This window comes from Panthera tigris, chromosome C1 (genome assembly GCF_018350195.1).
Source record: "Panthera tigris isolate Pti1 chromosome C1, P.tigris_Pti1_mat1.1, whole genome shotgun sequence".
In the NCBI taxonomy this organism is placed as follows: Eukaryota; Metazoa; Chordata; class Mammalia; order Carnivora; family Felidae; genus Panthera; species Panthera tigris.
Genome location: NC_056667.1, coordinates 139,121,542 through 139,149,019, shown reverse-complemented (window position 1 = coordinate 139,149,019; position 27,478 = coordinate 139,121,542). Strand labels below are relative to the sequence as shown.

The 27,478-nt window shown below is 35.1% G+C and overlaps 1 protein-coding gene across 2 annotated transcripts in view; it reads left to right on the top strand.

Annotated features, from left to right (window-relative positions):
- The window catches only part of MMADHC (metabolism of cobalamin associated D), a 36,913-nt gene extending 10,449 nt beyond the window's left edge, over positions 1-26,464 (top strand). For both annotated transcript variants that reach the window (XM_007078541.3, XM_042994428.1), the window contains exons 4-8: positions 18,190-18,407; positions 20,732-20,837; positions 21,402-21,532; positions 25,363-25,449; positions 26,180-26,464. In XM_007078541.3, the coding sequence (XP_007078603.1) occupies positions 18,190-18,407; positions 20,732-20,837; positions 21,402-21,532; positions 25,363-25,449; positions 26,180-26,374 (737 nt within the window). In that variant the 3' untranslated portion in view covers positions 26,375-26,464. The remainder of the gene's footprint in view (positions 1-18,189; positions 18,408-20,731; positions 20,838-21,401; positions 21,533-25,362; positions 25,450-26,179) is intronic.
- Positions 26,465-27,478: the final 1,014 nt, after the last annotated feature.

Here is a 27,478-nt window from a genome sequence, read left to right as displayed (position 1 = left end):
GTCACCAACAGAAAACACAGATCTTTTCCTATCACATTAGAGATCTCCCTTGACTTTACAGCGGCATTATGTCCAGATAAATCCATTGTAAATTGAGCATATCATAAATTGAAAATGCACTTAATACACTAACCTGCCCAATGTCATAGTTTAGCCTCACCTACCATAAACGTGCTCTGAACACTTACATTATCCTACAATTGGGCAAACTCACTTTAACACAAAGCCTGTTGTATAATGAAGTGTTCAAATTTCAGTGGTGGTCTTTATTGAATGTGTATTGCTCTTACACCATAGTAATGTCGAAAAATCCCACGTGGAGCCATCATGAACTGAGGAGAGTCTGTGTAGTTGTTGATGATATCTCAATACCATGTATAGTTTCACTGAATCAGAATTACAAATCCTGTAACATTAAGCATTCATAAAACACATATATTCTGTCACAAATTTCAAAAGTATTTTGATAAATATTTAAACATAATCAACTCTTTAATATATGTACTGTGTGCATTTCAAAACATTATGGGGGTGACTTGGTGGTTCTGTCAGTTGAGCGTCCACATTTGGCTCAGGTCATGATCTCATGGTTTGTTGGTTCAGCCCCTATTGGGCTTTGTACTGTGCCGAGCTTGCTTCATATTCTCTCTCTCTCTCTGCCTCCCCCTGGCCCTGTTTGCTCACTTGCTCTTTCTGTGTCTCTCTCTCTCTCAAAAATAAATACTAAAAAGATTAAAAACATTATTCTGAAAAGAGGGCCATGGCATGAAAAAGAAAAAAACACCTTGAAATATATTTCCTCAGTGTAGCAATGAATATCTAACTTATGACAATAGGGTTACAGCTTCCAAACTTTAAATGTCTAGTTTGAATACTAGCTAAGATGTGATAAACACAGAATTATACCAGAGTGAAAAAATCTCATAGTAATTATAACCATCAAATGTTATTAAATAACATATAGAAGATACAGGAATACACCAAACTTTTTCATATTATGTGTTTTGGATACGTACACCTAATGTCAGTAATCTTTTTGTTTTTGAGGGCAACCATAGACCTTTAGAACTATTAAGACTACTGTCGGTATGTTTCTCTCTAATTCATTCATTTTATCAATTTATAAATAGTAAAATTCTGGTATTTTTGTAAGGTATTTACAATATTCTTGACCTTCACTAAACCATCTAAGTAGTTGCCTGTGTTGGACAATATATATGATAAAGATTTTTCACTTTATTTATGAATCATGCTAGGGGTTGTAATACCAAGAACTTTAATTTCATCTACATTTTATTAATGATTCTGAAAATAGTGCTCTTTTTCTAAAACCAGAGCTCAATGGCTTAAACTTTAGTTTCCAAAGGCAGCAGAACATAATCTGAATAACTTGTCATAGAATCATGTACCATCATGTCTTTCCATTTATGACCTGAAAATACCTAAAAATAATATTTTTTCGAATCACTTTAAACACTTCCCCAGGGGCACCTGGGTGGCTCAGTCCATTGAGCTTCTGACTTTGTTTCCATGATTTCACGGTTTGTGGGTTCCAGTCCTGCATTGGGCTTCACACTACCTGTGCAGAGCCTGCTTCAGATCCTCTGTCCCCCTCTCTGTCTGTACCTCCCCTATTCATTCTCTTTCTCTCAAAAATAAATACACATTTAAAAAGTAGTAAATAATCACTTTCCCATAATCAACACCCCTTCCTTCCAATAAAATACACAAAAGCTATTCCAAAGTGAGAAGCTTAACCAGTGATTTTCATAAGGTAATGCAGTATGAAATATGGGAACTTTAATATGAAAAAACCTAGGTTGGTGTTCCTAGTCCATTACTTAAAAACTTTGTGGTCTTAATGCCACAAAGTTTTAATTTCCTCATCATGAATTGAAGATAGGATCACTTACCCCATACTGTTTTTGTGAATATTAAATAAGGTACTTACATAAATTTGAACAGAAAATGTCTGTGCAACAAACTGTTAATTCTATCCCTTACTGACTTTTAAAAATAAAGTCATCACAATAGCTGTAAACAAATAATGTGACCTTTACAATGACTTAGCGAAATCTCCACAAAGGGAACTATTTTGCATCAGGTATGACTTTTTAAGACATGGCTACACAAACACACAGCATCTGTCATTATAAATATGGATACTTACCATATCACTATTTTTCTTACAGCATATGTATGCATCTTTCTAAATTTTTGAATTGGAGTTCTGTTGGATCCAGTGTTCATGTGTTGGGTTTTGAAGTACTGCCCACCTAACTATAGAAAACTACCAATTAACATTTTCTGATGAATGTCCCTGGGCATGTAATGGCTGAATTCGTCTAAAGCAGTGATAACCACAATTACCTAAGTTAATGTGCTATCTGTGTATTAACTGCTAGTGGGAGTATTTCAATATTTATTTTGGATGTTACGAATCGTTTGTAATGGTATTCTTTTTCTTTCTCCAAAGTTGTGGCTAGATTAAGTACTAAAATGTTCTGCCAAACACATCGCCTGAAGTGGTTGTATTATATTTTTAGGGGAATACATTTTGGGGATAATTTTTACTATTTATATGTCCACAAAATTGTACATCTTCACAGATCAGATGATAATAGCATCTGATATTTACTGACTTTTTCCATAGGAAATGGCAGCAAATGACTTATATATGTAATTTCCCCTAAACTTTACAGTTTTCATTAGACGGGTGCTACCAGAATCTGAAAGTAATGTATCCAAGTGGAGAAACTTGTGTTAGGCAGAACTCCAAACCCAGGTGTTGTCCAAAGCTCTCTCTCTTTTTTTTTTTTTTTTTTTAAAGGTAGGATACTGCACAGCTCTTTGATTTCCTAATGAGTGTCTAGATACCTGAACTCACCAAATCATGGCATGATGTAATGTTGAGATTTTCAGATTTTCAGAAGCCTCTCCCCCTTCCCTCCATCCTTCTTCTCCTCCCCCTGTGGCCGTCTCCCCCTACTCACACATTATCTCTCTCTAAAAAAATAAAAAAATAAAAAGTAATTTAAAAAAAAAATTGAAAACAATTAGTTTGAGAAGTAGGCCGAGAGATGTGATAGCCCTAAATAATATATAACATCTTTTTCACTTTATTGCCACACCTCTAATTTGCTTGGAGGAATTTGTGTTAACTGTTGTAAACAAAACTTTCGTAACAAAATCCATAAAGTTTTCAATAGTCTCAATTTTATTTTATTTTTTCTATTCTATTGTATTTTATTTTACTTTATTTCATATTTATTTCAGAGAGAGTGTGCAAGCGTGAGCAGGGGAGAGGGGTGCCAAGAGAGAGAATCCTAAGCAGGTTCCACACTCAGCAAGGAGCCCAGTGTGGGCTTAATCCTACCACTCTGAGATCATGACCTGAGCTGAAATTGAGTCAGATGCTCAACCCAGGCCCCCCTTGATAGTCTGAATTTTAGTATTTATTGTGCCTCTGTTGCAGATTCCTTGACCAGTGTTCATGTTTTTTCCAATAAGCTAAAACAGTTTTTACCACCTGGAGACATTATTGTCTTGAATCAGTATAGAGCTTTGGGCTTATCTGCATAAAACTACACTGCATGGGGACCTGTGTTTGATTGTAAGGGAACTGTGGATAGAGAGCAATTAAAGTTACATGCTTATCCATTTGAGATTAATTGCCTCTTCCAAGTCACTAATTCATACCCCCAGTGTCCAGGAGAATTAATTTATTTCCCATGAGTGACCACTTGACTCTGCCAAGGTATTTTAACTCACCTGGGCCTAATATAGAACAAATTTTACACTGTATAACTTAGTTACTGCCAAAAACATAGTTTGTTTCCCTCTTTCCCACCTTGTTTACTGAATGCCAAGACAGTCTTCCTTTTGACCCTACCAATGATTTAACTCTGAATAGTTTCAATCTGGTCATGGACAGTTAAGATTGTGTGACATTAGACATGGGATTTGTACTATTTAAAATAATTATGTTATTTATTTTTACTCAAGCATAATTAACATACAGTGTTTTATTAGTTTCAGATGTACACTGTAATGATTGAACAATTCTCTGTATTTCTCAGTGCTCCTTAGGATAGGTGTACCCTTAAACCTTTTATCTTTTTTGCCTAAATTCTCACCAGCCTCCCCTCTGGCAACCACCAGTTTGTTCTCTGTATTTAAGAGTCTGGGTTTTTTTTGGTCATTTGTGTTGTTTCTTAAACTTTACACCTGAGTGAAATCGTACAGTATTTGTCTTTCTCTGAGTGGCTTGTTTCATTTACGATTATACCTTGTAGGTCAATCCATGTTGTTACAAATGGTAAGATCTCATTCTTTTTTAGGGCTGAGTAATATTCCATTGTATATATCCACCACACCTTTTATCCATTCATCTATGAGTGGACACTTGGGTTGCTTCCATATCTTGGCTATTATAAATAATGTTGCAATAAACATACCAGTGCATATATCTTTTCGAATTCATGTTTTTGGTGTTTTGAGGAGGAGGGGGTGAATACCCAGTAGTAGAATTACTGTCTCATATGGTAATTCTATTTTTATGTTTTGAGGAACATCTATAGTATTTTCTGCAGTGGCTGCATCAGTTTGCATTCCTACCAACAGTGCAGGAAGGTTTTCTCCACATCCTTGCCAAAATTTGTTATTTCTTGAGTTTCTGATTTTAGTTATTCTGAAGGTTTAAGGTGATATCTCACTGTGGCTTTCATTTGACTTTCCCTGATGATGAGTGATGTTGGGCATCTTTTCCTGTGTCTATTGCCCACCTGTATGTGCCTGGGTGTCTGTTCAGGTCCTCTGCCCATTTTTAATTGGATTATTTGGGATTTTTTGGTGCTGAGTTGTGTAAGTTCTTTACATGTTTTGGATATTAACCTGTTATCAGATATATCATTTGCAAATATTTTCTCCCATTTGCCTTTTTGCTTTGTCATATATTTTGCTTTGTCATATGTTGCCTTTTTGCTTTATCAGTGGTTCGTTGCTCCATGCAAAAGTTTACTAATTTGGTATAGTAACAATAGTCGAGTTTTGCTTTTGTTTCCCTTGTCTTAGGATCTATATCTAGAAAAATGTTTCTATAGCTAATGTCAAAGACCTTACTGCCTATGTTTTCTTCCAGTATTATGGTTTCAGGTCTCACATTTATGTCTTTAATCCATGTAGAGTTTGTTTCTGTGTATTAGTGTAAGAAAGTGGTTCCGTTTCATTCTTTTGCATGTAGCTGTCCAGTTTTCCAGCACCATTTGTTGAAGATACTGTCTTTTCCCCAGTGTATATTCTTGCCTGTTTTGTCATAGGTTAATTGACCATGTAAGTGTGGATTTAATTCTGGCCTCTGTATTCTGTTGCACTGATCTATGTGTCTGTTTTTGTGCCAATGTAATACTGCTTTCAATCCTACAGCTTTGTAGTATATCTTGAATACTGGGATTGTTATACCTCCAGCTTCGTACTTCTTTCTCAACATTGCTTTTTCTACATGGGTTTTTTTTTTGGGGGGGGGGTTCCATACAAATTTTAGGATTATTTATTCTAGTTCTGTGAAAAATTCTATTTTGAAAAGGATTGCATTAAATATGTAGATTGCTTTGGGTAATGATGGAAATTTTAACAATATTGGCTCTGCCAATTCATGTGCATCATATATCTGTCATTTGTTTGTGACATCTTTAATTTATTTCATCAGTGTTTTATAGTTTCCTGAGTACCGGCCTTTCACCTCCCTTGTTAAGTTTATTCCTAGGTATTTTATTCTTTTTGGTGCAATTGTAAATGGAATTGTTTTCTTAATTTCTCTTTCTCTTATTTCATTATTAGTGTACAGAAATGCAAGAAATTTCTCTATATTAATTTTCTATCCTGTAACTTTATTGAATTCAGTTATTCTAGTACTTTTTGGTAGTCTTCAGGGTTTTCGGTATATAGTATCATGTCAGCTACAGACAGTGGAAATCTTACATCTTCTTTACTATTTTGAATGCCTTTTATTTCTTTTTCTTGCCTGATTGCCCTGACTAGGACTTCTAGTACAATGTTGAATAAAACTGTTGAGTGAATATCCTTAACTTATTCTTGATCTTAGAGGGAAGACTCTGTTTTTCACCATTGAGTATGAAGCTGTGAATTTTTCAAATACAGCCTTCATTATGTTGAGATATGTTCCCTCTGAACCTACTTTGTTGAGAGTTAATCTTGAAGGATGTTATATTCTTCAGTTGCTTTTTTTACGTCCGTTCAGATGATCATATGGTTTTTGTTCTTTTTTCTTTTTAATATTTTAAACAATTTAGAAGTTTATATCTCTTTCACATCCAAATCTGTCTAGAAATAATAGGTTGTGGGGTTCTTGGGTCATTCAACAAAGTTATCAGGGAGCCAAGCTCCTTCCAGCTCACTGCTCTACTAACAGGTGCAGCTCTGCTCCTCCTGGTCCAAAATGATTGTAAGTTGTACAGCCATCGTATGTGTATTCTAAGCAGCAGGTTGGAGGGAAATGTGCTGTCTCCCTTTAAAAGACACATTTTGAAATATCCATCTAATACTTTCCTTGCATCTCAGAACTTAATCATATGACTTTACCTAGGTGCAAGGGAGGCTGGGAAATGGGGTCATTGAGCTAGGCAGCCAATGTGTCCAACCAAAATTTAGAAACCCTGTTATTAAAAAAGAGGGAGAATGAATACTGGGAAGCATCTGGACATCTTTGCCTCTTCTCACTACACAGAGTTCCCAGAACCAGTGATGCTTCCTTTCTCCTTGGGCTTATCCCTTGTGTCAGATCCCTCATATCCCTATAGATAAACCCCATAGTCTTCTACCTCTTTGCCTGGTGTAGAAGATTCAATTTTCCAAAGAGGGCCATACCAATGTCTATCCCATCTCACATGTGTCCTTTCTCTTAATATGTTGTATCACTTTGATTTGCAAATACTGAACCACCCTTGTGTACCTGAAATAAGGTGCATTTAATCATTGTGAATGATTTTTTTAATGCATAGTTGGATTTTGTTTAGTAATTTTTTGTTCAGGATTTTTGCATCTATGTTCATTTGAGATGTTGGTATGTACTTTTCTTTTTTTGTAGTGTCTTCATCTGGTTTTGGTATCAGGGTAATGCTGGCCTGATGAAATGAATTTGTAAGCTTCCTTCATCTTCTATATTTTGGAATATTTCTAGAACAATAGGTATTAACTCTTCTTTATATGTTTGTTAGAATTCACCTGTGAAGACATCTGATTCTAGATTTCTGTTTGTTAGGAATTTTTGAATACTGTTTCAATGTCATTGCTAGTAATTGGTCTGTGTAAATTTTACATTCCTGATTCAGTTTTGGAAATTTATGTTTCTAGGAATTTTTTCATTCCTGTTATATTCTGCTTTCTGTTGATATATAAGTTTACATGATATTCCCAATTTGTGTTTCGTGTACCTGTGATGTCAGTTGTTATTTCTCCTCTTTTATATATGGTTTTATTTACTTGAGTTTTCTCTCCTTTGGTGAGTCCGACTAAAGGTTCATCAATTTTACTGATGTTTATCAAAGAACTAGATCATGGTTGCATTGACCTATTGTGGGTTTGGGGGGGTGGAGGTGGTCTCCATTTTACTTGTTTCTGCTCTAATCTGTTATTTCCTTTTTTCTGTTGGTTTTGCACTTTTTCTTTTCTACCTCCTTTAGATACAAGATTAGGTTATTAGAGATTTTTCTTGCTTCTTGAGGTATGCCTGTGTTTCTGTAATCTTCCCTCTTAGAATTCTAGCCTTTCACCACATTCCAAAGATTCTGGACATTGCGTTTTCATGTTATTTGTCTTCATGTATTTTGTATTTCCTCTTTATTTCTTTTAGGCACATTCAATGTTTTCTTTCTCTTTCTCGTCTTCAGCTTGGTTGTTCTCCATTACTGTATCTTCCCAGTAACTGATCCATCCTTCTGTGTCCTGTAATCTGCTATTGATTCCTGGTAGTTTTTTGGTTTTGTTTTTTTTTTTTTTTTTTTCCCCCCAAATACTGAGATACCTCCATTTCATTTAGGTCTTGGCTGTGGTTTTGTTCTCATTTCATTTGAGATGTGTAGTCCTCTGTCTCCTCATTTTGTTTAACTATCTGTGTGTGTTTCCTTGTATTCGGAAAGTCAGCTTTTTATCCTGATCTTGAAAGTAATAGCCTTATGAAGAAGAGGTACTGTGGTACCCTGTAACACAATTTCCCCTGTTCTCCAGAGCCAGGAACTTCAGGCCTGTCTCCACTGCAGATTGCTTGCTCCCTCCTGTTGTGGCTGAACCTTGTTTGCCTTTTGTCCAGTAAGCTGCAGTGGCCCACTTTGCTTGTTGTGTGCATTTGGTCCCTGTGCTGTCAAGGGGCCAGTCTGGAGCCACCAAGGTATTTGTAGTTGGGCAGCATCAACAGTCAACCAGATGCCTGCCCTCAGTCCATCTGCTGGGGCTGCAGTTGCACTGATGATTATCGGGGCACTGTCTTTGCAATGCCAGCTATAAGGTTCAGCTGCTGGGACTGAGTGTGCCCTGGTGTGTGTGATTATCTTTCCTTCTTCCTAGGGCAGGAGTCTCTTTAGAGTGACACAGGTTCTTGCCATATCTGCTTGCAAGGTATTTCATGGCACGAGTTCCTTTGGCAGGATGGCTGCTAAGCGTGGCAGATTGGATAGGGTAGATCTGAAAGGGAGCACTGTAGCAGGGCACATGATGGTAGCAATACAGGTGGAAGAGTGCTCCTGCTAGTTCCTGCAAGTGGCCTGCTGTCTAGACTGAGGCGGGGATTCTTGGAGAAGTCTCCTAAAGATCCCAGGCTCTTCTCAAATTGTTACTTTTATATTGTATTTCAACTGGGTTGTTATGCTTTTTTTAAGGTTGTTATGCTTCAATTTCATATCTCTTTCTGCCTCTCTTAGAGCTAAGTCTGCTGATTTTTAAAGTACCTAGAGTTAAGCCTGATTGAAATAAATGAATGAATAAATAAATAAATAACTCGCTCACTCGCTCCTCTGCTTCTGAAAGCCAAATGTTATGCAGACTCATCTTCCTAGTGTAGGTTCTCCCCCCACCCCAAGCCTGAGGTGCTCCTTCTCTATGATTGTGGGGACCCTCTAATTTGTGGTTAGTCTCTCTGTGGGGGTTGGTTCCTGACTGCATCTTTGCCCCTGTTACTCTTTTTGTGATATGGCCCTCTCTGTATGATTAACGGTAGAAAGTCTATTCTGCCAGTCTTCAGGATGTTTTCAGAGTTAGTTGTTCTGATGTGGCTGTTAACCTTGTTGTGTCCATGGGGCAAAGTGAGCTCAGGATCCTCCTGTCGTGTCATCTTCCCAGAAGTCCTCAATATATGAATTCTTATTGAATCAATAACTTACCCACATCTACAAAGTCTGCTTCTTCTAATCCAGTTTGCACATCACTATCCTATTAAGTCTAAAACATTTTCATCACGTTACTTCCTTGATAAACCTTGGTTATTTCCCACTGCTTTCACTAGCATTTCAGAAACTGTCCTCAAGCTATGCATCATTGTTCAAGTTCTAAAAACAGTTTTGTGTTTTTTTTAGTTCTGTGAGTAGATTGAAGTAAGAATATATATCCTAATATATCCTAAAGGGATTCCACACAGAAATCTTTTTACTTGCAATACATTACTTACGGTGTCATGTAAGATGACCAGGGGAAGAAAACCTTCCCTGGTTTTCTTGCCCTGTTTTTCTTTTATAACTTCATCTCTTATTACTCCCCAGTTTATATATTCTCAAGGCTAACCATATAACGTATCATAAATGAAAAATGTGTCATTCAAAACGTATAGATTGCTGAATATATAAAGAATTTTTATAGAGATCAATTGGAAAAAGACAACCAATAAAAAACCAAATTTTTTTTAAGTAGGCTCCATACCCAGCATGGAGCTTGAACTCACAACCCCAAGATCAAGAGTCGCATGCTCCATCTACTGAATCAACTAGGTGCCCCAGAAAATTCTTTTTAGAAATGCGTATGAACAGGTATTCCAAGAAGAGAAAACCTAAATAACCAGCCAACACATAAAGATATACTCAAATCTACTATTAATATGGGATATTTCTTTTCTTTAAAGAAACTTAGATTTTCAGTCTTTAAAACTCATCTTCTTCAAAATACCTGAAATCTTTGTTAGAAGGTGGGGGAGAGACATTAAAGTATCCCCCAAGCTAAGGCACTTTGAGACCAGAAAACAAAGCACGCCAGTTCATACAGTTTACAGAGTTTTATTCAGGGTAACTTACAGGTGGGATCAGACAGAGGGCAGTCCACAGCAGCTAAATAGTTATTCTCTGTAAAACCCATACCTTAGTGCATTGATTTTATAGAGCAAGGAGACAAGGACAAAGGTCATTATAGTGAGATCAAAGGGTTTACATGTACTTCAAAGGGCATGCATGCACCTAATTGACAGCTAACCTTCAATTAGATCTTGGGGCACCACCTGTACATCAGAAAGAGGAAAGAAATACTATGTTATCTCTAACAGATTTATGGGAGGCCAGAACAAGCCTTTCCCTGTCCCAGCCTTGTAGGCATTTCTACCATACGTATTTTAATCTCTGAAGAATCTGGAACATGTGGCCCTAAGAGAGGTGATTCAGCAAACATGAACAAAATGAAAGACCAAAATTAGAGTCCATATTGTCAGTACTCCTGCAATGTTTTACTTTGTGAACTGACTCCAGTCAGTCATTAATGGCTATCTAGATCTAGCCTTATTGGCTTAGTGTGATCTGCAGATCAGTAGCATCAGCATCATCTGAGAATGTGTTAGAAAGGAGGAATCCTGAGCTCCACGCCAAACATTACGAATCAGATTCTGCGTATTAACAAAGATCTCAGGTGATTCTTAAATACTTAAAACTTTGGGAAGTATTAGACTAATTTGGGTTGAGAATCATGAGACAGGGTCTGTTAATCATGAAAGAAGTCCATGATTGATGGGTGATGTCTATCATAGGTCTGCAAAAGGGATATGGTGGCACTTTAGATCTAGTGGTGGGGCAGCCATTCTATCATACCCATTTCTACTCATTTAGTTCTAGCAAAGTATTAAAAAATATTTTTATTGTCAACTAATTCTGCAGCAATTATCCCTTTAAACAAAACTGCTCTATTTTTTTGTTTTATTTTCTACTTTGTTCTTTTCTAGATCTTTTTAAATTTTTCACAAGGTAAGATATTTGTCAAGATTTAAAAAATGTGGTCTGTTCTTCTGTAAGAATTTAATCCATATTAACTCCTGTGGCTATAAACAGGACATTAGGTCACATTGGTTGATATGAGATTTTTTTTTCCCAGTCCATTAATATTTTGTGCCCTCAGGTAACTGCAGTTGAATGGCCCTCTCCAAAGGTAACCACTATTAAGTTCAGTATCTTTTAGATCTTTTTTCCTGTATTTAAAAACATAGGGACACCTGTGTGGCTCAGTCAGTTAAACTTCTGACTTCAGCTCAGGTCATGTTGTCACGGTTCATGAGCTCAAGCCCTGCGTCAGGCTCTGTGCTGACAGTTCAGAGCCTGGAACCTGCTTTGGATTCTGTGTCTCCCTCCCTCTCTGCCCCTCCCCCACTCGCACACTGTCTCTCTCAAAAATAAATAAGCATTAAAAATTAAAAAAAAAAAAAAAGATTCTCTCTCTCCCTCTACCCTTCTCCTAGCTTATGTGCTCTCTTTAAAAAAGAAAAATAAACTTAAAAAATAAAAGCATAAATGTAAGAATGTAGAATAAATGTCACATAGACTATTTTTGACTTACCTTTTTCTTTTAATGTGTCCTAGACTTTGTTCAACATCAGTAAGCATTTATTGTATTTTTTTAATTCAAATATTAATATACAATGTTATATTAGTATCAGGTGTACAATATGATTTAAACCAAAAAATGTGGTTTTCTATACATTATTCCCTGTTCATCAGATAAGTGTACTCTTAATCCCCTTCACCTATTTCACCCTTCCCTCCCAACCACCTTCCCTCTGGCAACCACCAGTTTTCTATATTTAAGATTCAGTCTCTTTTTTCCCTTATTTGTTGTTTTGTTTTTTAAATTCCACATAAGAGTGAAATCATACAATATTTGTCTTTGACTTATGTTGTTTATTATTATACCCACTGCATCCATCCATATGTTGCAGACGGCGAGATCTCATTCTTTTTTATTGTGAAGTAATATCCCATTGTGTATATATACACCACATCCTCTTATCCATTCATCTGTTGATGGACACTGAGTTGCTTCCATATCTTGGCTATTGTAACGAATCAGTAAGCATAGGGGTGTGTGTATCTTTTCGAATTAGTGTTTTTGTTTTCTTTGGTTAAATACCCAGTACTGGAATTACTGAATCATATGGTAATTTTGTTTTTTATTTTTTGAGGAAATTCCATACTGTTTTCCACAGTGACTGCACCAGCTTGCATTACCACCAACAGTGCATCTTTCACAAGTGTACCTTTTTCTCCACATCCTCACCAAATTTATTATTTCTTCAGTTTTTATGTTAGCCATTCTGACAGGTGTAATGTGATAGCTCATTGTGGTTTTTGATTTGCATTTCCTTGATGATTAGTGATGTTCAGATCTTTTCATGTGTCTTTTGACCATTGTCTTTGGAGAAAATGTCTGTTCTCTCCGTGTTTTAATTTGATTTGGCAGGGCAGGGTGGGGGGAGGCAGGTGTTTGATGTTAAATTATGTAAGTTCTTTATATATGTTGTATATTATTATTCTCTTATCAGAAACATTATTTGCAAATGTCTTCTCCCATTCAGTATGCTGCCTTTTTGATTTGTAGTCCTTTTGTTGATAGTTTTCTTCACTGTGCAAAAAAGCTTTTTATTTTGATATAGTCCCAATAGTTTAATTTTGCTTTTGTTTCCCTTGACAAAGGATATCTAGAAAAATGTTTCTGTAGCTGATGTCAAAGCAATTACTGCCTGGTTTTTTGGGTTTGTTTTTTTTTCCTGCCTGTTTTCTTCTAGGAGTTTTATGGTTTCAGCTCTCACATTGAGACCTTTAATCCATTTTGAGAGTATTTTTGTATATAAGAAAGTGGTCCAGTTTCATTTCTTTTGCATGCAGCTAACCAATTTTCCCAACACTATTTGTTGAAAACTATCTTTTTCCCATTACAAATTGTTGCCTCTGTTATAAATTAATTGACCATAAAAGTGTGAATTTATTTCTGGACTCTCTATTCTGTTGCATTGATCAATGTGACTGTTTTTATGCCAGTGCCATACTGCTTTGATTACTGACTTCGTGGTATATCTTAAAGTCTGGGATTGTGGTACCTTCAGTTTTGTTCTTTTTCACAATTGCTTTGGCTGTTAAAGGTTTTTTGTGGTCCCATACAAATTTTAGGATTATTTGTTCTTGTTCTGTGAAACTTCTGTTGGTAATTTTGGTAGGAGTTGCGTTAAATCTGTAGATTGCTTTAGATAATATGGACATTTTTAACAATATTGGTTCTCCAAATCCATGTGCATCATATATCTTTCAATTTGTTTGTGGAATCTTCAGTTCTTTTATCAGTGTTTTACAGTTTTCAGAGTATGAGTCTTTTACCTCTCGGTTAAGTTTATTCCCAGGTATTTAATTCTTTTTGGTGCTAGTATAAATGGGATTGTTTTCTTAATTTCTCTCTCTCCTTTTATTAGTATATAGAAATGTTACAGATTTCTGTGTGTATAAACCATATACACAATATATGTATTGTGTATATATATGTGTGTATATGTAAATATGATGTGCAATTGCTGGTGTGTGTGTGTATATATACACACTTATGTGATCCAGCAATTGCACATCTAGATGTTTACCTAAACAATCCAAACATACTAATTAAAAGTGATACATGCACCCCAATGTTTATAGCATTATCTACAATAACCAAATTATGGAAACAGCCCAAGTACTGTTAACTGATAAATGGATAAGGAAGATGTGGTGTGTATGTATATGTACATATATATATATATATATATATATATATATATATGCAATCGAATACTCCTCAGCCATAAAAAAGAATGAAATCTTGCCATTTGCAGTGACATGGGTGGAGATAGCATTTGCTAAGTGAAGTAAGTCAGAGAAAGACAAATACCATATGATTTCACTCATGTGGAATGTAAGAAACGAACAAAGCGAATTTTTTGGTTGCTGATTCAGTGTCATTGCTAGTAACCAATCTGTTTATATTTTCTATTCCTGATTCAATTTTGGAAGGTTATTGTGTTTTTAAGAATTTATTCGTTTCTTGTACGTTGTCCAAATTGTTGGCATATTATTTTTCCTAATACTCTCTTATAATCCATTGTGTTTCTGTGGTGTCATTATTTCTCCTTCATTTCTGATTTTATTTGAGTCTTCTTTCTTTAATGAGTCTGACTGAAGGTTTATCAGTTTTGTTGTTCTTTTCAAAGAACCAGCTCCTGGTTTCATTGATGTATTGTTTTTTTAGTCTTCATTTTATGTATTTTTGCTCTACATTATTTCCTTTCCTTGGCTTTGTTTGCTCTCCTTTTTCTAGCTCCATTAGGTGTATGGTTAGGCTGTTTGAGATTTTCCTTGCTTCTTTAGGTGGGCCTGTATTGCTGTATCTTCTTCCCTCTTAGAACAGGTTTTTGAGGAATCTCAAGATTTTGGACCATTGTGTTCTCATTTTTATTTGTTTGCATGTATTTATTTCCTCTTTGATTTCTTGGTTGACATATTCATTGTGTAGTAGCATTTTATTTAGCTTCCATGTATTTGTATTCTTTCCAATTTTTTTTTAACCTTGATTTGTAGTTTCAGTGTTGCAATGAGAAAAGATGCATTATGTGATTTCAGTAATTTTGAACTTATTGAGACTTGTTTTGTAATGTAACATCTTTTGAGAATATTCCATGTGCATCTGAAAAGAATGTATTCTGTTATTTTTGATTGGATGTTCTGAATGTAGGTTAGGTCCATCTGGCCCAGTGTGTCACTCAAAGCCATTAGTTCTTTGGTGATTTTTCTGGATGATCTATCCATTGATGTAAGTGGGGTATTAAAGTCTTCTATTAATGTATTGCTGTCACCTTCTTTTTGTTAATACTTGTTTTATGTATGTAGGTGCTTTCATGTTGGCTGCAAAAATATTTACAATTGTTACATCCTCTTGTTGGACTCTTCCCTTTGTAGTACCTTCTTTGTCTCTTTACAGTCTTTCTTTTAAAGTCTTTTTTTTTTCTGAAAGAACTATTGCTTCCCCAGCTTTCTTTTCACTTCCATTTGCATGGTAAAGTTTTTCCACCCCTTCACTTTCAATCTGCCTGTGTCCTTTAGTGAGTTTTTTCACACAGCATTTAGGTGGATCTTGCTCTTTCATCCATTCACTCACCCATCTTACTGTTTTGATTGGAACATTTAGTCCATTTACATTCAAAGTAATTATTAGTATGTACTTATTACCATTTTGTTGATTGGTTTTGGTTGTTTTTGTAGTTCTCTGTTGCCTTCTCTTTCTTATGGTTTTTGGCTTTCTTTAGTGATATGCTTGGATTTCTTTATTTTTTGCACATCTGTTATAGGTGTTTGATTTGTGGTTACCATTAGGTTCACATAGAACATCTTATATGTACAGCAATCTACATTAAATTGACAGTCACTTATGTTTGAACCCGTTCTAAAAGCATGAAGTTTTTACCCACCCCCACATTTTATGTATGTGATGTCATACTTGACATATTTTTATTTCTGATTTTAGTGACTGATTTTTATAGATATAATTGATACTACTTTTGTGTTTTAACCTCCATACTGGTTTTATAAGTGATTAATCTACTACTTTTATTGTTTGTATTTACCTGTAAGATTTTTTCCTAATTTTCTTATTCTGTGTTATGGCCTTTTCTTTCCACTCAGAGAATTCCCTTTAAATATCCTGCCATTCCTTTCTGGCCTGCAGTGTTTCTGCTTGGAAATCAGCTGATATCCTTATGAGATTTCCCTTGTATGTAACTATTTTCTTTGGAGGTTTAAAAATTCTCTTTATCACTCCTTTTTCCATTTTAATTACTATATGTGATGTTGTGGACCTCCTTCAGTTGATTTTGCTAGGGGTGTTCTCTATGCTGCTGGATCTAAATTTCTGTTTTCTTCCCCACACTTGTGAAATTTTAAGCCATTATTTCTTCAAATAAATTTTCCATTCCCTTTTCTCTTCTCCTTCCAGGATCTCTTTTAATACAACTGTTATTATACTTGATGGTGTCATTGAGTTCCCTAAGTTTCTTCATTTTTTTTAATTTTTTTTTTTTTATCTCCCGTTCAGTGTGGTTGCTATTACCTTGTCTTTCCAGTCACTGATCCATTCTTCTTCCTCCTCAACAATGCTATTCATTCCCCATAGTGTATTTTTTATTTCAGTTGTAGAGTCAATCTCTGACTGGTTCTTTTTATATTTTCTGTCTCTTTGTTGAAGGTCTCAATGAGATGCTACACTCTTTTCTCAAATCCAGTAAGTATATTTATGAGCATTTGAAATCTTTAGCAGGCATATTTTTTATCTCCATTTCATTTAGTTCTTTGCGTGGTATCATCCTGTTCTTTCATTTGGGACATATTCCTCTGTTTCTTCATTTCTGTGTTTGTTCCTATATATTTGGAAAGTAAGATACATCTCTCTTGATCTTGAAAGTAATGGCATTATGAAGAAGAGAGCTTGTGGTGCCTTGTGGCACAATGTCCCCTCTTCTCCAGAACTGAGCATTTTAAGGTTGTCTTTTATGTGGGTTTGGTGTACCATACTCTTGTGGCTCAGCTGCATTTGCCTTCAATCCATTTGGCTGCAAATGTCCATTTTGCTTGTGTGGGCAGGGTTTGGTCCCTGTCCAGTTCAGAGCCTGTTTGGGGCAGGAAAGGGCTTGTAGTTGGCAGCATCAGTGATCAGTCCAGATGCCTACTTTCAGCCCATTTGCAGGGGCTGCACAGAAGTGCAGGGTACTTTGTTTTGTTTGAGAGGCTCTTTTGGTTGGTGTGACCAACAGATGAAATGTCTGTCAGACTAGTGTGTGTAGTCATCTTCTCCACTCGCCATGGCAAGAATCACTTTGGAGTGATGATGGTCACTGTCAGGGCTGCTTACAGGATGAGAGACCTTGCCAGAGCTGTGTTGCAGGCACTCTTGCCCAGTGGAGCTGGTTGAATGGATTAAATCAATGCAGGGGTGAGCACGCGGTGTTAGCAGGCTATGTGGAGAGTGTTTACATTGGTTCCTACAAATGTCTGGGTATCTAGGCTGAAGTGGAAGTGAGAGGGATTGCACCTGCCAGCTCTTGTGTTCTCAGAGAAGTTTCCTACATATCCTTGTTTTTCCAACACTTCAACACAGGTTGAGATTAGTTTAAAAAAAAAATCTCCTTCATGTGTACCTCAGGCACTTTTCAAACTGCTGGTTCTATGCTGCCTCTAAGTGGGATTGTTTGTTGTTACATTCTCTATTTAAGGGTGGGAACTCAGTTTCCTATCACCCTCTGGCTCTCCCAGAGCTAAACCCATTAACTATAAAAACTCTTAAAGTTAAGCCCCACTGAGTTTCAAAGCCAGATGTTATGGGGACTTGTCTTCTCAGTGTGGGTCCCCCATGTCTGGTATGGGGTCTGTTCCTCTCCCTTCTCTGTGTTTGTCTCTCCTCTTTGGGGTTAGTCTCTCAGAGTAGTATGGTTTCCAGCTGCGTCTGTGCCCCTTCTACCCTGATTGGCCTCTTCTCTGTGATTAATTGTGCAGTCTATTCTGCCAGTGTTTGGCTTATTTCCTGGTTTAGTTGCACTGATATGGCTGTTAACCTAGGTGTTTCTGTGTTAGGGGGTGAGCTTAGGATCCTCCTCTGCTGTCTTCCCGGACTCCTTCCAAGATTTACTATATTCTTTTTATTGACTATTAGGTATTACATAGTATGGATTACTGTACTTTATTAAATCCTTCTCCTTAGAATTGATTTGCCTATGAGCTGAAAACAACACAAAACTAATTTATATTCACACAGGAAAGCAAATTCCAAAGATCTATCGGTTTTATAAAAAATACCTATTTGGAAGAAGAGTATTCTTTCAGTCCACCAATGCACTTGAGAAAATGGATTCATTTTGTTGTTCCTCTTCAGGCTCTCGAACAGTATGGCCTGATGAAACTATGGGCCCATTTGGACCTCAGGATCAGAGATTCCAGCTTCCTGGGAACATAGGTTTTGATTGCCACCTCAATGGGACTGTGTCACAGAAGAAAAGCCAGGTTCATAAAACTTTACCTGATGTTCTAGCAGAACCTTTATCAAGTGAAAGACATGAGTTTGTGATGGCACAATATGTGAATGAATTTCAGGTAAATTGTTAATATCCTTTATTCTGCTTCTCTAATTATTAACACTATATTAATTTCTGATAACTGTGAGCATGTTACTTGAATTGAAAAAGTTTTTAAAAATACCTACTTAGTTCCAACATTCTCAGAAACAACATACATAGTTTTTTAAAACTTGGCACTGTTCTATACATAATGTTGGCTATATAATTTTACTTTAGATTACAGTCTCTTTGGGGTCGCTTGGGTGGCTCAGTCAGCTGAGCATGTGACTTCATTTCAGCTCAGGTCATGAAATCAAGCCCCATGCTCAGTGTGGAGCCTACTTAAGATTCTCTCTCCCTGTCTGCCCCTTCCTTGCTCGCTCTTTCTTAGGAAACAAAAATAGAAAAATTAGATTACAATCTCTTAAGTAAATCTTCAAAAATACATTGTGTAATAACTGCTTATTCAAATATAATTTAGTTATTTCTATATTACTAGAAATATAGATTCCCTGTTTTTCACTTTTATAAATAATTTTTTTGTGGAGCAAATTCCAACTAGATTTACACTCCTAGGCATTTAAAACTTAAATGCCTGAGAACTCTGAAATTCTTGAGATCCAGTAAACTAAAAAAGATAGACTTAGAAAAATCAACTTCTGAGGTTTTTTTTTCTTTTTTAATACATTTTTAAACTGGTATTGCAGGGGCAACTGGCTGGCTCGGTCGGTAAAGCATTCAACTCTTGATCTGGGCATCTGTGAACGCAAGTTCCATGTTTGGCATAGAGCTTACTTTAAAAAAAAAAAAATTAAAACAATAAACAAACTGGTATTGCATTGTTGCTCACCTAAATGGAAAGTTACATGCAATTCAGAGTGTCTGCCAAACTCCTGATCCTCATCATTTTTTGAATTTCTGCGATGTTTCAGGCTGTTTGATCGAAGCCATAATATTAAGGAACAGCCCCTCACAATTACTATGGCTTATATCAGGTAACCTAACATTTGGAGACAGTTGACCTCTCTTGACACTTTTCTGTCTGCCTGCCAAACATCATTATTGCTTTAAAATACCCTAGATTTTATATGTCTAATACTTAGGGGTTTTTCCACCCCTCTGAAAACCTGTCCTCACTCCCATGTTATCAGTAACATAAGTGACTTAGTCATTCTCCCACTGTCCCAAGATTAGAATTCTGCCAAACTTGGCTCCCCTCTCTCCCCTATCTCCATATAGAGTGACAAAATTACATTGCTTCCATCTCTGATGTAGCTTTTTAATTATTTGTGTCCTTTCAGTCTCACTAATAAAGCCAGAGTTCAAGGCCTCCTTATCTCTCCTCAGTTCTTAGAGAGGCATTATAGTGAGATGGACTATGGAGATAGGATAAATTTGGCTTCACAGGTGTTTGCTCTTTCACTTAATTTTTTGACCTTGAGAAAACTACTTAAATGTTTCTTTATATGTAAGATGGGGATAATAATAATACCTAGCCCATAAAGTTGCTATGAGGATTAAATGTGAAAATGAACACAAAACACTTAAATACACTAAGTGACCCGTAAATATTTTAATTGCACCATTCTCTTTAACCATTGCATATGCTTGCACTGTTTATCTCTTGCTGGACTGTTTTTTCCTCCTCAGTTTCTAACCTGCTTTACCTAGTATTCTTTACAAACCACATAATACACATTAATTAACATGTAGCTCAAATATGAGGATTTCAACCTTTTCCTGATTTCCCCCAGCAAAGCATTTCCCCATTTAGACTGCCAAAAGACTTTCTTTGTAACTCTGTAGCACTTTTCATATTGCATTACATTTATTTGTTCATGCTGATTTTCTTCTACTAGCTCTTTTATACCTAAGAGTGAAGACTGGAATTTTTTTTTTTTTTTTTTTTTAACCATTGTAGGGCTGCTCTTGTTAGCTGATGTGTAGTAGGTGCCCAGTAAATTTCAGATGAATAAAAGCCTCATCCTGTAGGAGAATTTATGTTTAATCATGTTATTTTGTTAGTGCTATTTTCCCCCATTTTACAGGTTATAGAACAAAAGGACAAGTAGATATCAAAGTATCAGACAGGGTAACATTGTAAGACATAGTCATGGCATTTTAGTTTCTTAGCCAACTTCTACTCATACCAAGTCTTAGAATATTAATATATTTATGTGTTCATTTTTAAATTTTCAAATCTTTATTCATCATAGAGAAAAGTTTGGGTATATAACACAATTACCCCACAGCCAGTTAACTAGAATTTTTTCTAAAACCTTTCCAGGAAAGACAAGTTTATAACAGACCATATATTTTATTTGAACTCCAGATTTTATTTATATTTCTCATTCTTCTTAGGGTAATAATGTACCTATTGAACAAGAAATCAACAGTGCAGAAACTTACTTTGAAAATGCCAAAGTAGAGTGTGCAATCCAAACATGTCCAGAATTGCTGCGAAGAGGTATATTGTGCTTTTATACATTTTTACACTCATGTGTACTGCTAGGCAATGTCACTAATTTTCTAATGTGTTAAATAATGTATTCCATAGGAATTGTAATACTTTGTAACTTAATACTGTAATGTGTCTGGTCAGAAAAGATTACATGGCCGAGGTAAGGTCTTCCAAATGTCCCCTGACATCTGACCTCATGCTGGCATTAGATAAGAATAGAATTTTTAGTAACTTTTTCACTGAAGTTATTCTCCTTTTTATTACAGCTGTAATTTCATGAGCTAATACATAATATTGAGAAAAATCGTAACAAACTTTTTTTGAAAATTGTAAGATCAATAACAAGTAACCTTTACTTGCTCTTCAGAATTGACAGTAATATTTCAGCCCATCCAAGAGCTGAAGTTAATTAAAACTTCCATTTCAGTATCCTTTTCAAAAATAATGTGCATTTATAAATCCAATTTGGTATCACAATAATTTAACTTAATCACCATGTTTCTAAAGAAGTACTTTTATACACTGCTTCTTACAAAAAAATCTCCCTGAAATTTTTATTGTTATTTATAGATTTTGAGTCACTGTTTCCAGAAGTAGCCACCAACAAACTAATGATTCTGACTATAACACAGAAAACCAAGAATGATATGACTGTTTGGAGCGAAGAGGTAGAAAATGAAAGAGAAATGCTTTTAGAAAAGGTAATTCTTGGGGGCTCCTGGGTGGCTCAGTCAGTTAAGTGTCTTGACTCTTGGTTTCATGTCAGGTCATGATCTCACAGTTCATGAGCCCTAGCCCCATGTCAGGCTCTCTGCTGACAGCATGGAGCCTGCTTGGGATTTCTCTTTCCCTCTCTCTCTGCCCCTCCCCAACTTATGTGTGGTCTCTCTCTCAAAAAAAATAAACATTAAAATTAAAAAAAAAAAAAAAAAAAACATTTTCAATTGCTGACAATTTTATAATCTTATTTAAATACCAACATTTTAAGGTGATGGGTGTCTTTTTAGCCTTTATTCTCTGCTAATATATTTCAGTACTAAAGGACTTTTACATCTTTTCTGAGCATAAAAATGCCATGACTTTTTTGTAGTTATCTTTGAAAAACTTAGATTCTGTCCAGCAGTTCAATTTTTAAAAATTTATATGTTTTAGGAAAATTGAAAAATACAGTAAAAATGGCAAAAAAGTAAAACTCTTCATATCTGTATCTCTCTTTAAAGCATGTCAAGTAAGGGGTGCCTGGGTGGCTCAGTTGGTTAAGCATCTGACTTCGGCTCAGGTCATGATCTCACGGTCCATGAGTTCCAGCCCTGCATCAGGTTCTGTGCTGACAGCTCAGCCTGAAGCCTGCTTCAGATTCAGTGTCTCCCTGTCTTTCTCCCGCTCCTGCCTCATACTCTGTCTCTGATAAATGAATTAAACCTTAAAAAAAAAAATGTTTTTAAAGCATGTCAAATAAAAAATGGAAATTACTCCAGTTTTCAAGGAGTAATCAGTAACTACTACAGTACAGTAATAACATATTATAGACCCATATTTTTTTCCCTGTCCTTTTAACCAGATGTTTTGACACCCTTCCATAGCATTACACATAGATTTCATACTATGTAAAATCTGCATAAAATTGCATGGGCAAATTATAAATTTTTAATTACTTTAAAAATTCCCTTAGTAATTTATAAATTTAAAAAACTTTTTCTATTATAGGCAGTGAAAAAAGTATGTGCATAAACATGTATGCCCAAATATAAAATCGGTAGATTCCTAAGTAGGGAATTACTGAATCAGGGGTAATTTAAGTTTTGATAGATGGTGCCAATTTGCCCACCAAAAAAGATTCTCCTTGTATATATCCTGTCATGCTAGCTTACCCAGAATATTAGCGTTTCTTTTCATTTTCACGAACCTGAAAAATGGTAAATGCTAACTTAAAGTCTAAAGAGTTTGATGTTGGGTTATATCAGTTTCTACAAGATAGGAAAACATTTCTTTGCCCGAGTGACAAGTCAAGATTAACTCCATTAGGCGCCTTAGCTAACTATAATTGGAAAAATTCCCTTTACTAATTTTCATGTAAGATATTAGGAATTATTTTATATTTTCCTTATGACTGGATGTATGGTTCTTTTCATTAGTAAATTATAATTCACATACTCAACAGAATGTTTTAGGATAATGACTTCATCATACTAAAATGTCCCACATACAGCTTTGCTAATTAAATTTTATGTAGTAATAATCATGAGCAAGTTATATGCTAGTTAACAAGGAAGTTGCAGAGAGGGCAGGTCTTAAGACATTATCTGATTTTAAAGAGATCTGAATTTAGAGAGTTGAAATTTAAATAGACAATAACTCAGACATTTTCTATTTACATATTAAGGCAGTATCTAATATATACATTTACCATTACTATCATTAAGTCACTAGAGAGCTCTCACATGTGCATTGAATTATTGGTCCTAATTTCTCATCAGTTAAAGATTCTGAGCCTCATTTGATACTGACCCCAGTATAGTTGTGAGTTTTTTGTAACCAGTTTCAGGGCTTTGAAGTGCCATATTATTTTTAATTTTATAATGATTAAAGCTATTTTCTACAAAAAAAAAAAATTTTTCTGTTTTAGATACATTAGTGGTTATTTTAGAACCACACGTAGTTGACTGTCCCAGTAGATATTTTATGTTCTCTTGTTCAAATCTGTTGTAGTTTTTTTCCACCAGATGTCAGTGTTTGCTGTTGATGTGCAGAAATCTAAAGAGAAATACTTAAACTGATTCTTTTTATGATACTTTGGGATTCTTTTAGTTAACTTTTACAAACGTTTGTATTGTTTTGTTCTCCTTGTAGTTTTGTGTATGGCAGATCTGTTCATTAAATTGATATACTTTTTAATTACTTTTCTAGACCATATTCAGTAGTTTTCCTAAGAAATAGGATTAATGAAATGCAGTAATATGTGTAAATATTAAGTGTGAAAATAACCTAAAGAATACAATTTTTATTTAATGTTTTTCATTATTTTACAAGAAAGTGCTGGGAGAAAGTAAGTTAGCTTAAGTTTCCTCTGTAGCATGGATCAGCAAACTTTCTGTGAAGAGCCACATAATAAATTCTTAGGCTTTTATAGGTCATAGTCTCTACCCTTGTATTGTTAAAGTAGTCATAGACAGATATGGATATATTCCAGTGAAACTGTTAACACATACAGGCAGCCAGCTGGATTTGGCCTTCAGGCTGTAAATTGCTAACCTCTTATTTTAGGATATGGCCCATCTTCCTAAGGCTTAGACTTTTGGGCATCTCAGCTGAATGCCAGATGTGCTCAGCAAGGTCTGATCATCCTATGTTGTCCAGAAATCCATGTTACCTAGGACTGCACAACCCTGATTAACACCATTGAGCTCTCAGGCCCCAGCTGGCACTCTCTGTGAGACAGATTCCTCAAGAAATCTCACCTTGTGAGTGCACAGTTCTGCCCTTGGCTACTGAACCAGGGTGAATTGCTCTGTGGACTGCTTGAGAACCCCAGTGTGCATCTTTCTTCCAGTGCCCTAACCCACAAATTCCAGATGCTTCCGCAGTCCAGAACTTTTGCTTTCTACCTCCTTGGCTTAGTGACACCATCACTTTGGGATCTTCTCCTTTGCCCTGTGACAAACAGTGTTCCAGACAGAGAGCTGGAACACATATGGAAATCACTTGACTTGTTGCCCTTCTCCACAAGATTACAGTTTTAATTATTATTCAGGATTTAAAACTGTTGTATCTTACATTTTAGTCAGTTTTACAGCTTTTAGCAGGTGTTCACCAGATAGCAGATAACGTTTGGCATCTGTTATTCTGTTAATGGCCAAAAGTGGAACTGTGCCCTTGTTTTTAAACATTTATGGTTTGTCCTTTTTTTCTTTTTTTAAACACTCTGATCTGGTCCTAATATTTGTTACTTTTTCACTGTTTAGTCTGATAAAGCTAATAAAGATATCATAGGAATCACAAATGAGAATGGAAAGACCAAGATTTTGAATAAGATATACAGACACATGGTCTGTAATAATTATGTCCTGTACAAAAAATACAGAAAGGTGTAATGTGTATCATGACATGTATCATGACCATGAGTATGGATAGATGTATTTTTGAAAGACACACATTTTTAACATATGAATGAATAGTTCATGTCTTTTCATTATGAATATTTTGTTTTCCCTTTCTTACACTATAATACAAAATAGCAATTATATTTTCTAATTCATGACAAATTTGGGAGTTAACAGCACAGAACTGATTAGAAATTTTTCATAAAACAGGAAGCAATTTAGAAGAAAAATACACAATTTAGACTTTTTGAAGGAAGTAAAAGTGTTAAATGAACCATCAATCTTTTGGACTGGTAAAAATCTACAACTAATGATAAATTACGCTATAATCTTATCCAATTTTCTGAAGCAAAAGATATTTAAAAATTTGTTAAAAACTAAAACCCACAGAGATGCTATCTTCAGCATATTTGTGTCTTTTTTTAATGCAGTTCATTAATGGTGCTAAGGAAATTTGCTACGCTCTTCGAGCTGAAGGCTATTGGGCTGACTTTATTGACCCATCATCTGGTTTGGCAGTGAGTAATTACATTTTGAAAGCCAGGTTAATTTGAAGTAGGAATGTTTTTTATTATAAAACTATTTACAATATAAAATTGTTTATAACTTTGGTAGAAATAGATGATTTAAGACTTTTTTTTTAACCTCACAGTTTTACCCAGAGAATACCACTATGAGTCAGTTGCATTCACAACCTTTGAGGGACCACTATCACTTTTTATTATTTTTTACTCTAATAAATACTATTTGATTTATATTAATGAATTAGTGTGTTTACTGTTTGACAGTTACAAATACTTTTCGAATTAAAATATGGGTGTTACTAAACATTTATAAATGTTAACTTCCAAAAAATTACTTTTCCAAAATTATACTTTGAAAAAAATAAGAACCACTATTGTCACCCACATTCTGGGTGTATCTTTCAGTTACAGGTAAAAATGAAATTTTTTGTAGCTTATTTTCAAAGTCAAGTAACATGTAGTGTAGACTAGAAATGAAAAACTTAGTTTAATTCTAGATGTTTGGTTCTAGATAACGTGTATTTGCTAGATTATTGGTTTCACATTTCTAGAACGACAGGTATTAGATGAAGAGGTGTTTGGTCACATGCAGTACCTAAACTGCCCTTTTTATTTGATTTTTTTTAATATTTGGGGTGTTAAAATAGATACGTATTCATGTTTGCATAAAAACTGTTACATCATTGCCTTTCTTGCTAATGAATATGATTTTTATTTCCTCCAGTTTTTTGGATCATATACAAACAACACTCTTTTTGAAACAGATGAACGCTATCGACATTTAGGATTCTCTGTGGATGATCTTGGCTGCTGTAAAGTGATTCGTCATAGTCTCTGGGGTACCCATGTGTTTGTGGGAAGTATCTTCACTAATGCAACACCAGATAGCCATATTATGAAGAAATTAGGTGGAAACTAACAGCAATGTCAGCTTACTGGCAGTACTATTTGTACATAACATTTGGGTTGATCTATAAACACTGTCAAAAGCTTAAATTTTTAAAATTTACTTATTTCTGGGTATTTATTTCAACATTTATGGGTTTACAGCATTGGCAAGTGGTTTGTGATTTTTAAATCTCAAATGTTCATTCATATTATTGAATACATGTTGATCACATCCATGGATGTGGTAATTAACATGTAATTAGGACATGATCTCATATTGTTATTTCTTCCCTTTATTGGAAAAACCTGTTATTTTTCTCTAAAAATAAATCACATTTGGTTATGACAGTCTGTTTTTTCATTGCAATATTTTTAAGTTTTAGTTCTTTTAAAAGATGTGGTTTTTAAATAAATGCAGTTGAGAATTCTAGATTCATTGTAGCTTTAAATTTTCTTTATTACCTGTAAAGTGTTATGGTACAGGTGTATTACTTTGAGGTAGTGTCTGTACAGGAAAAGAAGAATAAGGGTAATACTACAATATGAATCTCATAAATACTTAAAAAAAAAGAATCCCTAACTCCTGGAGGCAGATAAATGTAGTTTGTTTTGACAAAATTTGCCTCAGCAGCTAAATCAAATATATTTCTCCATTTTAGCAAGATATAGAAACTATGATACTTTACAGAAATGCCTCATTTGTGGCTTTTTACAGCATTTTAAACATAGCATCATCAAAGATTTGTGTGGCTTTTGCCTGTAGGAATAGAGACAATCTCAGAAGAACCAAGTAACTTTTACCAAATCAATTAGTGAATTGGATTTTTTTCTGTATTTTTCAATTAAGTGACTTTTTAAAAGGAACACATGGAAATGATAAACTTTATTTCACACCTTGATTTAGAACTCTGCTTAGCTAACATGTAACTAAGTGTTGATTCAAAGAGAAATGGCTACAGAGTTTTCATTCATTATGAAAAATACAAAGCAGTATACCATATATAGCCTAGCATTGTGGAAAATATTTATTGAAGTATATATGCAAAAAAGTGCACCTATCATAAGTGCTCAATAAATTTTCATCTATGTAAGCAGCACCCAGATCAAGACAGAACATTACTGGCTCTTCCTCCTC